Source organism: Polyodon spathula, chromosome 41, assembly GCF_017654505.1.
Source record: "Polyodon spathula isolate WHYD16114869_AA chromosome 41, ASM1765450v1, whole genome shotgun sequence".
Lineage (NCBI taxonomy): Eukaryota > Metazoa > Chordata > Actinopteri > Acipenseriformes > Polyodontidae > Polyodon > Polyodon spathula.
This window is the reverse complement of record NC_054574.1, coordinates 69,178-83,228: the sequence shown is the minus strand read 5'-3', so window position 1 is coordinate 83,228 and position 14,051 is coordinate 69,178. Positions and strand designations below refer to the sequence as shown.

The 14,051-nt window shown below is 39.8% G+C and overlaps 2 protein-coding genes across 4 annotated transcripts in view; both read right to left on the bottom strand.

Moving 5' to 3' along the window:
• The window catches only part of LOC121305060 (protein phosphatase 1D-like), a 3,935-nt gene extending 3,850 nt beyond the window's left edge, over positions 1-85 (bottom strand). The window contains exon 1 of the mRNA XM_041236587.1: positions 80-85. Within this exon, the coding sequence (XP_041092521.1) occupies positions 80-85 (6 nt within the window). The remainder of the gene's footprint in view (positions 1-79) is intronic.
• A 6,761-nt stretch (positions 86-6,846) lies between these two features.
• usp32 (ubiquitin specific peptidase 32) overlaps positions 6,847-14,051 on the bottom strand; it is a 28,024-nt gene continuing 20,819 nt past the window's right edge. For 2 of the 3 annotated variants that reach the window (XM_041236580.1, XM_041236581.1), the window contains exons 23-34: positions 13,782-13,956; positions 13,403-13,554; positions 13,198-13,309; positions 12,703-12,896; positions 12,407-12,591; positions 11,928-12,014; positions 11,646-11,766; positions 11,205-11,396; positions 10,672-10,942; positions 9,887-10,275; positions 9,476-9,568; positions 6,847-9,023 (exon numbers count right to left, since the gene is read on the bottom strand). In XM_041236580.1, coding sequence (XP_041092514.1) covers positions 8,850-9,023; positions 9,476-9,568; positions 9,887-10,275; positions 10,672-10,942; positions 11,205-11,396; positions 11,646-11,766; positions 11,928-12,014; positions 12,407-12,591; positions 12,703-12,896; positions 13,198-13,309; positions 13,403-13,554; positions 13,782-13,956 — 2,145 coding nt within the window. In that variant the 3' untranslated portion in view covers positions 6,847-8,849. Of the gene's footprint in view, positions 9,024-9,314; positions 9,368-9,475; positions 9,569-9,886; positions 10,276-10,671; positions 10,943-11,204; positions 11,397-11,645; positions 11,767-11,927; positions 12,015-12,406; positions 12,592-12,702; positions 12,897-13,197; positions 13,310-13,402; positions 13,555-13,781; positions 13,957-14,051 lie in introns of all 3 variants that reach the window. The other variant, XM_041236582.1, reaches the window with a different exon arrangement.

Sequence of the window (14,051 nt, the reverse complement as noted above, 5' to 3'; positions counted from 1 at the left end):
AACATCCGATCCAGACTCATGATACGTCTTTGCAAAGCTACAAAACTGCTTCTTCATACAACCACTCTCGACTTTGTACCCCCATGCATATTCAGCTACGAGGCTCAACACGAGCAGTCAAGCAGACGCCATCGCACTCTCATCAGACTCGTTCAGGATTATGAGAGAGGCGACCTGTGCAAGCGTGCTTCCCAAAATGGCCGCCCCCATGCTTGCTTCAGTTTCACAGCACAAAAGCAGATCATTCAACACATTAACAGCAAACAAAGTCCAGATTCTCCCGAGGTAAAAGAAAACCTCATTGCTATTTATACATTTTTACAGGGGTTGTTATTTGGCTGTAAGGCTTAATCTTCTTTTTTGTTTGTCATAATCAAAAGTGTGTCAGCCTTCGTTTTCTGTATTTGTTTTTATGTTACTGTGTTGTTTTTAGCTATTAATTATTTATCTTACTGTCCCCACTCATTCTTTTTTGTGCACACACAAGGTATCTGCATGGTTTTAATATAACTGTGTTTTAGTTACTTTTTATTGTTATCTGTTTGCTGTGTTTAGTGTATTTATCTTGTGTAGCAGCTCCAGCAATCAATGTATTTATTTTATGTAGATGCTCCACCACTCACACACAGCATTCAGTGTATTTATTTTGTGTAGATGCTCCACCACTCACACACTGCATTCAGTGTTTTTATTTTGTGTAGATGCTCCACCACTCACACACTGCAATCAGTGTATTTATTTTATGTAGATGCTCCACCACTCACACACTGCAATCAGTGTATTTATTTTGTGTAGATGCTCCACCACTCACACACTGCATTCAGTGTTTTTATTTTGTGTAGATGCTCCACCACTCACACACTGCAATCAGTGTATTTATTTTATGTAGATGCTCCACCACTCACACACAGCATTCAGTGTATTTATTTTGTGTAGACGCTCCACCACTCACACACTGCATTCAGTGTTTTTATTTTGTGTAGATGCTCCACAACTCATATACTGCATTCAGTGTATTTATTTTGTGTAGATGCTCCACCACTCACACACTACATTAAGTGTATTTATTTTGTGTAGATGCTGTACCACTCACACTGTGGAAATTATCCAAATGCCTCTGACGGTCCTGTGTGCTACAATTACATTTCTGTGCTTCACTCTATACAAATGACAAATACTCAAAAAAGGAGAGTCAAAATGGACTTTATTGATTTCAAATGTCAGTTAATATGTGACAAGATGACCCCTGGGAGTGGGGAGTTTGATTGCACGTGTGTGGAAGGGGGTTAATGAGAGCTTTTCAGTGTCATGAAAAGGGAAGCTCATTCCTCCCTGGCATGATCAAATCAGTGTGACAGACACACAAACTCTGCTGTATTCTGCTACTAGATAACTTATATTAAAAATACCCACGACCAGTGACACCCTATTGTTTAAACAATTAAATCAATAGTTTACTTTTCAATTACTACATATTATTATCATAATTTTTTATTTTACTAAATAACAAATAAACAATAATGACATTTTAAAAAAGTTGATTTATAACAAAAAAGAAAGACACGAACACTGCTTGAAGCGTATTAAGCAAAATTGACCATCTATGTCAGGCTCTCAAGCAGGCTGTGAAAGGTTGACAATTGGTACAGACTAACTGTAATATATGCAGATAATCACTGCAGAAGTACAAGTTTGCGGACCTTTTGCTTCCGATGCTGTACCTATCCTTAGGTGGCACATTTCACTGTATTGTGCTATACTTGAACATGTCAATTTTGAAGTGTTTTTTTCAGCCATGCAACCACATAGAAACTCCATTTGAAGGGCTGTGGTATTAAACCTACAGTCTGTAGCTAATTCCAGTGTTTTGGGAACGATTCCTGCAAAAATTGATTTATAACAAAAAAAAAGACACGAACTGCTTTAAGCGTATTGAGCAAAATAGATCATCTATGTCAGGCTCTCAAGCAGGTTGTGAATGTGGTAGGAGGCTGAGATTTGGTACAGCCTAACTAATACATGCAGATACACTGCAGAAGTACAAGTTTGTGGACTTTTTGCTTCCGATGCTGTACCTGTTTTTTCAGCCATGCAACCAAGTAGAAGCTCCGTTTGAAGGGTTGTGTTTTTTTAAATGTTTGCTTTATTTTATATGTTTGTGTTTTGTATGCTGGTGGCACCTGGTGTTTTTCTTCCCCCTGTGAGGAGCTGTATGAAGATGTGTTCAAATGTTCTCTATTGATGAAGTAACTTGTGTTTCTGCTTTCATTGTAACATTGGTGTTGGAGAACATCATGTTGAACAGAATTGTGTGTGTGTGTGTGTGTATATATATATATATATATATAATATATATATATATATATATATATATATACAGTGTTTAATTTTGCTCATGCTAGATTTGTGTTGAGATTTTGTTACGTTATGCTGTTAGATTTGTGTGGAGATTTAGTTCAGGTGTGTTTTATTGAAAGGTGATGCTGCTTTTGTAGCTGTGCTGTTATATTTGTGGCTCGTGGCTGTGCACAGTGTGTGTTCATACCTGTACTAACCAGACCTGTACTAACCAGTGTGAGTGTTCATGTTGCATGCTGTGTGGGTCTCTGGCAGCACCCTGGAGTTTGTCTCAATGCAGTGAATGCAGAATAAGCTCGTGGCTGAGTGTCTTCTGATGCCTGTTTGTTCTCTTGCAGAGTTGGAGATGTGAATCCCGCTCCGTGTGCTTGTCTCAAGAAATACAGAATAGCTTGAAGGGAAGCATTGTAGTGTTTTAAAGGTAGTAAAGTTGAGTTAGGAGTTGTCAGTTTGTCAGTGGATTGAGTAGTGCTTGTTCCCTGTCTGTCTGTGCTGGTGGCTCCTGTTTGCACACTGGCACTCAGGTGACTCCCCCCCCCCCTTCTAGTCATGCCTTTTAGAGTCCATTTAAAGATTTGACTGACATTTTTCCATAACTCTGCAGATGCTGATAACATTCAGAGTGCTGGTGATTTGAATGTAGGCTGCTGTGATCATCCTGTCCCCTGGTCAGTTGTCCAGCTTGCTTCTGTGATCATACTGCCCCCTGGTCAGCTGTCCAGCTCGCTGCTGTGGTCATCCTGTCCTTAGTCAGCTGTCCACCTCGCTGCTGTGGTCATGTTGTCCCATGGTCAGCTGTCCAGCTCGCTGCTGTGGTCATGTTGTCCCCTGGTCAGCTGTCCACCTCGCTGCTGCAGAAGTTTGTTTGGGGCCGGGACAATGTTCTCAACAGACTGGTGTTTTTTCCCATTTGTTAAACTTTGAAGAGGACCTGCAAGTTTATCTTGTAGTCTTTACTGCAGTGATGTTAGGCTTTATTTATTTGAGAGTCTGTGTTGGATAATGTGCTTTTTGACAGTGAAGTTGCTTTTAAAAAACAAGAAAAGAAAATGTACACAATCTCTAACTCATTGTTTGACAAATAAAAAAAAGAAAGAAAATTAGTTTTATTACAAACAACAGTTCTATTAAATGGCCACACGATAGCAGCATTGGATAAGGAATGGAGAGAGCTACGTTCTGCCCGTCTTCATAAAGTTCACTGCCTGCTCTGCCCGTTGTAACCCGCTCGACGGAGCCGCGCTGGATTAATGAGTTCACCCGGGGCGTGTCTCAGTGTGAAACAGCTGGACCTCATTAAATATGTTGGTCTGTGGAAGAAGGAAGTCAAGCGAGGAGGTGTTTGCATTTGTTTTGCAGATTACGATGGACAGAGCTCTTAAACCAAGTGATTGTACAACCAGTGAAGTTGATTTTAAAAAGCAATTCCAGTTATACTGTCAATATGATTGTTTGGTGTGTTTTAAGAGTGTTTCAGAAATGTCTTTATATTCGAATGGGGGGTCCAGGTTAATCCAAGTAATTTCAAAGGACTGCTGAGCTGTCCAGTTTTAAAAACAAAATGTTGGTTTCCTATAACCAGCAGTTCTATTAAATGACCACAAGATGGCAGCATGAGACCATTTCACAAGCGCAGCGGGGTCTGAAATGCTGACCGTGTTTAGGAATGGAGGAGGAGCGGGCGCTGCGGTTCCTCCACTCCGCGTCCTGGGTGCCGTCTGTTCTGCTTTTATTTATGTATTCTCTCATTTGATATCTTCTAAAACTATAAGCCATTCAAGGTGTGTCTTTTTATTTTAATATTTATTATATATTAATTGCATTTGCTATAATTGTTCTGTTCTCTCCTACGTGTTTTATTTCATTACATTTTGATAAAATATGACATCCATGAACTTGCTAGTCTTGCATGACACATTCTTAACTATTGTATTTCCACCCTGTATTTTTACATGTAATTCAAACTATATATTTCCATGCTTTACATTTGTTTTTGTAGGTTTTCACACATCTTTTTCATCTTTATTCATTTTTTCCAAATCTCTCTCTCTCTCTCTCTCCTACAGAAATTAAGGCATTCATTTTTCCACTGCTGTATTAATCACAACCAGCCCCTCGAAGCTGCATGCTCTATTAATCACAACCAGCCCATCAGAGTTGCATTCTCTATACCTTCCATGTAAGCATTTCATGAATTAGCAGTGACTCCAGTCCATGCATTAGCAGTGACTCCAGTTCATGCATTAACAGTGACTCCAGTCCATGCATTAGCAGTGACTCCAGTCCATGCATTAACAGTGACTCCAGTCCATGCATTAGCAGTGACTCCAGTCCATGCATTAGCAGTGACTCCAGTCCATGCATTAGCAGTGACTCCAGTTCATGCATTAACAGTGACTCCAGTCCATGCATTAGCAGTGACTCCAGTCCATGCATTAACAGTGACTCCAGTCCATGCATTAGCAGTGACTCCAGTCCATGAATTAGCAGTGACTCCAGTCCATGCATTAGCAGTGACTCCAGTCCATGCATTAGCAGTGACTCCAGTCCATGCATTAGCAGTGACGGTCATACAACGCACTTCCACGTTTCAGAATATGAAACCTTCCATGCAAATAGCCACCAGGATCCAAAGTGCTTATTGATCTATAGACCTTTACACCTGACAGTGCGGTCCCTCCACAGTGGTACATGCTGGGGTCATTATCAATGTATCTCTCACGACTGCTACCTTGAAGTTAAACGCGTACATTTCGAATCGATTGTAAATCGAACAACACCAAGGGTCCTATGGATTTATTGGATGATAGTCAGGAAAACGCGTGACGAACCTGCTGGTAGCAATTAAATCACATTTAGAAATGCAGTTCTATCTCCGCTTGTGAGGGAAGTTAGCTGTCTGGAGTTATGAGCACATGTAGCTATGTTTCAGGGAGTGACATTTTAAGTAGCCTATATTGTGCTCCTGTGCTTATTTATCTCCCTGCCCCCTTCCCTCTCCTCTCTCTCTCCTCCTGCTCTCTACCCCCTCTACTCACTCTCTATCTCCTCTCTCTGCCCCCACTCCTCTCTACCCCCTCTTCTTTCTCTCTCTCCTCTCTCCCTTCCCATCTCTCTACCCCGCTCTCCACTCCCTCTGCCCCCTCTCCTCTCTCTACCCCATCTTCTCTCTCAACCCCCTCTCCTCTGTCCCTGCCTATTACAGGTGCACAAGAAGCTGTTGAACTCAGTGGAGGGCTGTGTGGACGATGCCCTTCTAGGACTGGTGTGTTTGAACCCGGGTCTGTGCCAGCTGCAGGGTCAGCGTGTGGTTCTGTGCTCGGACCTGAGTTCTCTGAGAGGGAGAGTGGCTCTGCTGTCAGGGGGGGGCTCGGGGCATGAGCCTGCCCACACGGGTGAGAGACACGGCTGTATCTGCTATACTGCAGCAATGGGCAAGGCTTTGAAGAGAAAATACTTAACCTATTGAAGTACACCTAACCTATTGAAGTACACCTAACCTATTGAAGTACCCCTAACAAGTAATAAGTACTATAAAATACATATACATCTCAAGACTGCACCACAATGAATGACTTATTCAAATTCAAATTCAAACTGGCTTGATTAGCATGAACTCCACGATAGACCTAAACCAGAAAAGGAGATTCGAAACAAAAAACAGAAAAATAAATCCAAAATGAGTCGGATGGCCCATGTATCTTTCTTTCCCCCGAAATCCAACTAAGTGTAGGGTTCTCAGGGAAACAAAGTTCCTACCTCACCCTAACCCAACCCTAACCCTAACCCTTTCAAGCCTTTTTCTTAAATAAATCCGGACGTTTAGAAACATGTACTGTGTGGACGTTTCCCTTCTTCACAACACCATGCAGCATCCTGTCACACAAGCCCTGAAAGGGGATCGATACATATTTATTCACAATAAACAGGCAATAATCACAGTTTGCACTTAATGTATTTAAATATTGTACTGCCCTGTAACACCTGTAAGTCACCTTGGTTAAAGGCTTCTGCCGAATAAATAATAATAATAATAATAATAATAATAATGGAATAAAATCCACATTTTTCAATGCATCCACAGTGTTTTATTTGTTGCTTGAATAATAGTTACAAATAAACGTATCACTCCATATACAATTACTGGTACATTTTTTACATCTCAAATTCCCATACATTACTTTCATTGGTTTATTTACATAACACTTATGTATATACAAATCTCAAAGTCAGTGCAATGTCAATATGTTTTTATTTTACAGAATAAAATGTAGTAATAGTTAATTGAATCTCCTGGTAATCCAGGAGAATTAAATAAACAATTACAAAAAAGATTACAACCAATATAACAGACAAAACACATACAACACAGTAGCACATTGCACTACCTGCCCGTGAATCAAAGTTTATGTTAATAGTGAGAGGGGATCATAATAGTTCTGAAATGAAAGATAAAGACAGGTCCAGAGAAGTGGTGAAGAACACTGGGGAAAACATCTTTATCAGGTTCCTAATCAGTACCGTTATAGGAATATTAGAAATATAGTTGTACATTGGTTAAAGACATATCCATTAAAAAAATAAAATAAAAAAAGACACAAGAAACAATTCTGTAGAAATGATAAATACACAATGCCTTGTAACAATACAAATGAGCTTGTGAGTTTCAGGTTCATTATTTTAAACACACAGATAGTACTACACATATGTCTTTGCAATGTTATCATATATATGGCGTTTGTTACATTTTGTCCTTAACCTTTTATAAATCCTGGATATGCCTGCATATGTTGTAGTGGGATGCATACAAACCTATAGACAGTTCTGGCTAAATCTTTCATTTATTAAATATTGAATGGGAAATAATAAAGTGATTTTAAACTATATATAAAGGCATTTCCAAGAAGAATAAAAAGCTGATAGTTTAAATGGGGGGGCATGTGTATTTTGGCAAGCAATTCAAATCCAACTACAAGAATATACCCAAAATGTGCAGCTGGAGGTTTCTGTTATTATTAGTTGTTATAGACGGTGACTCCCAAGTCTCTCAGCAGACTCTGTGCATCTGAACTAGCTGTTAGCGTCCTGCAGCAGTTCAACAGTGCAAAACAAGAAGAGCGTGCTTTCACAGGGACCCTCCATCACCACCAATCCATTCACTCCCATGAAAAAGAATAATCACTGCATAAAGCAGATCTATTAATGCTGCTGTCATCAGCTCGAGGACATGTCATAAGCACAGTTAACCATACTGAACCATTCTGCTAATATTTTAAAATGCAGAAAGCTAGTTAAACTTGAATTCTATTCCTGGTTGAAGGATGTAAAATGTTTTTTTTTTAACTTATATACAAGCCAAGTATCACAATAAAATCCTAAACTGATCAAAATAATACATCTTTAAAAATAATAATAAATTAAATCAACAAAGCCTATATTTTCCATAAAATGAGAGTGCTCAATGATATGGCACAAAGAACATTCCCATTAAAATTCAAATAAATCATACTAGATAACTACTGAAGATAGGAAATGCAGGCAAATGCATCTTATTTTAACCTTTAAAAAAAGAACAAAAAAACAGTAAAACGAAAAAAGTGGCTGGTATTACTTGGTATATGGCACCCACCCTAAACAACTTTGCCACTGAGCCTACAAATGAAGAAAGGTGGAGCAGCCAAACCAGCAGTAAACTAAGAATTAAGATCCATTTTCTGTGTAACACTTTATATCTACCTCATGGATTTAGAAATGCATCGGTCTCAATGTGGGTCTTTTGTATTCATCTTCACACATTTTAACCTGAAAACCGCAAGTGCACAAACTTTACTTGTAGACCTTCCACTGTGAAGGGAAACACATTCTAAGAACTACAAGCATTATGAGAAAAGGACACGTTTATTACTGTCAGAAATTGTTTAGCTTTGCAGTTGAAAACATGCTACTGTTAGGGCTAGCCAGTACACTGCAAGAATATTGAGGTAGCAATCAGGGTTTCTACTTACAATGTCATAAACATGTGTTCAAAAACCTTTAAACCAAACTGTAGCTATACAAGCAGAAGCAATAATATGTTGAAAAAAGGTTTTGCACTAAGCAAGCATTTCAGACCAATTGGATTTCAACCAAGTAAGATAATGTATCATAATATTTCTGTATCACTTTAGTATTTCAATTTAGAACAGGTGTCTTGTAAAGTGCTTTCTGCAGGATAGATTTGTTCGTATGCAGTACAGTATAGAGCAGTATGTGTAGTTTACCATCATGTGTGGCTAGAAAGTACCAGTTTAATAACAGCGATGAATAAAATTAACTTCTACTGGTTTGTTAAACTGATGATTTTTTTTTTGTGCTTAAGCATTGCGATAGCTAATGAAGCTTCTTTTTCAAATCGATTTTTTTCTTTTTTTAATCAATTGTAAAAACTCCAGTCTTTAAGGGTATTGTTTAGCAGTGATGTTCATACATTATCAGCATGTTTTTACTTTCTTTCACTGAAGAACACAGTACTTCTTGTAATCAGATTCAAAATCTTCATCCATGCTGCTTGTGTCCGCCATTTTTTGGCCATCGGTCTTTGGCAGAAACTGTGCATAGTCTACACCCTGCTGCTCATAGAAGAGAATGTAGGCAGAGTCTGTGTCTATCTCGTCACAATGCACTTCCTGGAAAAAGAACAATTTACAATTACACATTTTTCACTTTACTTTGCTATACAACAAATACAACGAAAACAATTTTCAGTGTTTTCGAATTACAATGCAATGACTTCTGATGCTTGACTTTCAAACAAGTTTGTTTTGTTCCATTCATGTTTCTATGATTTTGTCAAGGCATCTTTACAAGACAAACGTTTTGCTGACTACCCCTAAATCTGTAGTCAGACACATTTGTACAAGTGTTCTCGTCCCCTAGATGCGTAGTCAGACACATTTGTACCACAGCGTTCCCCTCACTTCTGCTTGTGCATGTCTTCAATGTGTTTACCACTGACACCTTCTCTGCTTCTCTATATTAGGGCAGAAAGTCCAAAGGCCCAGATTAGTACCATAATGGTATTGGTGAAATTCACCAGGTGCAATCTTTAAAGATATGTTTTAAAACATAAGCTGCTTACCTTACAACTGCTGTCATTGAAACAGTACCATTTATCGTTTGGGTTTTTGGCATATGTCACATAGTGGCCTCCCCCCAGGATTCCTGAATGGCACTAAAGAAAAATTGAGAAAGTGTTACTGTGCCATATAATGAACATAGCCAATAAACAACCACAAACTTATTTTCATTTTCACCATTTTAGTCAACCTAACAATCTTTGTAACAAACTACAATCTACCCCAATATTAACACTTTCCTTTTTATTATTTTAATTGTGATTCCCAACCACTGTATAACAAACAAATCAAACATCCAACATACATGATCATGAAATGAAACATGCTATTTTTGTATTGATTAATAGTTTAACCCCCAGCTAAAATGTTTATCGAATTGGTTCCCTAAATCTGTATACAAGAACCATACTTACTGAAATTGCATACAAGTTGTACAAAGGCTTCAGAGCAGCTTGATCTCTTTGGTGGTCAGTGCTGTGTGGATGATGGTCACTGCAGTCATTGTGCTGCTTCTCATGTCCCAGTCCATTCAGCAGAACCCTGTCGGCTCCCTCCTCGTGCAACAGCTCTTCAGCATTGCCTTCACTCAAACTCCCCTCCAAGTCAGAAGAGGCTGTCTGCTCCAGCTCAGAGCCACTCTCCATTCTCATGTCCAAGCTTTCTTTGCTACTTGACAGTTTAGTTTTGCCTCCCAGCTGTGGCAAACGCAGTCTGCCTTTGCCTCGTCCCTGGTTTTTAGGACTGTTGCACGGGCTGCTCCTGCTTGATGGGATATTGGATTTCTTTCCAGATGACTGAGAGGCTACAAATATAAAGGAAAATATTCAATTTTAGCAAAATACAGAAACAAATAGAAATATTTGTACATTTTAACTGTAAATACCTGCCAGTTCTGTTACAATCTGATGACATCAAGGGCTTCATTCACTCAATGTTTAACATAATTTTTCCATTTCAATAAAAAAAGCATCAAGGGTATTCCACTATTGTTCTCTGAGTTATTATGACCCATATTCAGGAATATGTTGTGCAAGCAATCATTCCAATTGAAGGCAGCTCATGAGAGATGTGTCAAAGATGTGTCAAAGAATATACTAACAAGCTTCAGCCCCAATGGGGCCTGATATTGTAATAACTATATAATACTGTTATAACATTGTGAAAAATGAAATAGCAGCAGGTATATGTAAAAGCAAACCTTTGATGTTGTTTAAAAATCCTGCGTTGAGTGTTTGGGGCCCAGCCCCCAGTCCATCCCCGGTTCCAGTTGTGTGCACAGCACTAATCTCACATCTCTTTGTCTCGGGCTGATCGTCTCCCTGAGAAGTGACTTCTCTGTGCTGACACAGACCTGGATCCCGCGGCACTAGGAAGGCTCCAGGGTCAAACTGTTCACAAGGAAACTTCACGATCTTCTGGGACTTGATCCAGCGACCATTCACAAACTGGAAGCGCTTCAAGTGAATAATCTGAAAAACAAATGATGCCCAGTTTATAAAAAATCTTGACACTCCAGGCTATGATATTACTGCATATTGTACACAATGCCATACAACCGACACAGTACACGTTTCAGCCCCAGATAAGCTGTATAATGACTTCCCTGGAGAAACATGCTTCTGGGTTTGATCTCTCTCACATCTGCTTCTCTGAGATTTAAATAAACCTGAATCCCTAGAATACCATGGGAAGTGTACAAAAGGAGACACATTGTCTCGTTGTAACAATGACCAGTATGGGTGGCAGCCTCCAGAGGTCCAGCTTCTTGGTGGCTAGGCGATGGGTCTGGCATTTGGAGCAGTAATACATCTCATCCTCCCCCAGCAACTCCTCGCTGGTGAACGCTCGCAAGCAGTTGTCCAGACTAATAGGCTCTGCTTGAGCACGTCTGCTCAGCTCCACACTTTCATGCTCCTCCACAATCTGGAAACCAAACATGCATATTTCAACACTTCTTATCATTCTTGATTCATTTACTGTTAACTCACCCAAGTAAGAAACAGGGGGTCTATTTTAATGACCTAAACAGCAGCAGAGCTTGACACTGCCACTTTAATTCTTCACTGACCTTTCTAGGATTTAGTTACGCCAGGTACATTACAAAGGCACAAACTGCTAGGCAATCGGAATTGTACTCTATTTGTATTTTCAGCCGATAAAGCTTCTTCTCACCCTTTCTTGTGAAGTCTGATAGCGCAGGTGCAGTGCTGTGGGATCCCAGTCTATAGCAATGTATGCATTCCCAACAAAAGCCCTGTCTTCACTGCAGTCAACCATACAGCCTCTACAGAATCTAAAAAAAGAAATGCTTTAAATGCTTCTGCAACAAATTACTTTCCATTCAAACTATTAGAACAACTTCTGAATTCACATCATGCACATGCAAAAAGTTGGACATGTTTGAGGTGAAAAAACCTACTAGTGTATTAGCAGTAGTGTTATTGAATCTCTTACCTATACCAAGGGCACCAAGCACAAGAATTTCCATCCTTCTGGACAACACGGAGAGTAAAGGGATACTGATAGCCCATGCTGTCATCACTAAAAGACAAAATCATGAGACATATTTGTGTTCTTATGAACAAAGCAGTGACATATTTTAATGTACATGTTATTTCATAACACATATACACAGAGACATGATGGGATCACAAAATTATTACATATAGTGTGGTGTTGCACAATTCGGTTGCACTTATTTTACTCTTGTTTTTCTCCCCAATTAGAATGTCCAATTATGTTCTCTATCTGCAGCAAACCCCATAACAGTTAAGAGAATTGAAGGTCAGCAGCCGATCTCCAATCCCAAGCCAAACAGCTCTTTATACTCAGTGTGACTCGTGACTCAGCTTGCACAGCACCTGGTTGTGCCTTTGCTGGGTGAGCCAGACTGGGATCCCTGCATAACGTCCATTCCCAGCAAACATACTAACCAGTCCTGGGCATGGTTGCTGGCCTCCTGTGGGGGCAGTGGGCTGGCGAGGCGAGAGACCTGAATCCACACTGCATCGTACAGGTCCCTCTTTCTGGTGTGGACAGTACAGGGCACTATTAGTGGCATTCCAAAAAGGCTGGGTCGATTCTTCTGCGATGACAGGAAATATAATTCTGTCCGCATCTGTCAAAAAAAAAAAAAAAGTTTGATTTGTCTGTACTGTTTGGGATAACTGGGAAAACAATATGTAAATAAGTATTAGTATGGTGCAATAAGGCATCACATTTACTTTACCATTTTCCTGTGAATTGCAATGATGTATCCTATAAAAGGACTCTCCGGAAGTGCTGTCACCTGGCCATTGAAAGTGATCCTCTCTGTTCCACATGGTACCACAGTACTGGGCATTCCGTTCGGAATCAGCTTTGGTTGGGAATGGATTCCATTGGTATTTATGGTAGGTATTCCATTAGCCAATGAGGGGAGTTCTAGGAGGCCAAGTGCAGAATTAAATATCATCACAAACAGGGTGTCCACAAAGAATTCCAAATTGATTTAAGCAAAAGAAAAACTTTCTTTATATCGTATGTTGTAATCTTGGATGCCTATTTGTGTACACATAGATAAAGAGGGAAGGAGCAATAGGAAGAGCTGTCTTCTGCAAATCATCATTTAGTTTCATTGGGCCACATGCTGAGCTATCACGTCACTGTCTGACTATATTATGCATTCTCCAAATAAATGAAGATTGCAAACTCCAATATTGTGCTAATGTCAGACATTCCTCACCTGTTTGTACAGGAGAAGAAACAGATGTAGGTGATCCAGGGACGGGAATCTCAAAGGCACACAGGAATCCACTCACAGAGAGACGCACCTTCTGATTGTCCTGTGGGAAATTCTAACAGCAAATACAAAAATACAAAGGAGTAATGTGACGGGCAGGTCTTTGTGGTGTTTGAACATGCTGCTGTGCACTGGGGGCATTGCTCACCTTTATGTTTGAGCCATGCACTTCTGCCAGTAGGATCTGTTCAGGTTTCAGACAACACAGCTCACTTAGCTGCTTCTTCAAACCGGTGTACTTCTCATCCATATTCAAACGCAGACCATATCGCATAGGGGTGGAACCATCTAGTTTGATCACTGAAAAAAAGGTAATACCAAAATGAAACAACAAGACAAACACTTTGCTTGAAAATATCTACTTGTAAGTGTAGCAAACAAAGTAAAAGAAACTAGTACAATTTTCTGAAAAACATTTCAACTAGGAAATATTTCACAGTTGGGAAAACTAGGTGTGCCTGCTCACCGGTTACTGGTATTAACTTGATTGTGTTCCAGCACAGCATGTCCTCCTTTCTGCTACTCACCTGTGATTTCTAAGTGCATATAACTGTCCATTGGTAGGGGCAGAGACAGGAAGTTGAAAGGATCAAATCGTGCACTGATGTGTCCACAGGTTTTGCATTTGACCTGAGATTTGAGCTGCCCATGAAACAAATCCACCACGATCGATCTATTTCTCCTCAAGTGATTCTCCCAGGCCTGAAAGGGGAAAAGTTAAATAACAGATGAGGCATTTTCCAAACCAGAATGTGAACCCTGCCTTGCAGTGTTCTTCCAGGAGAACACAGATCAAC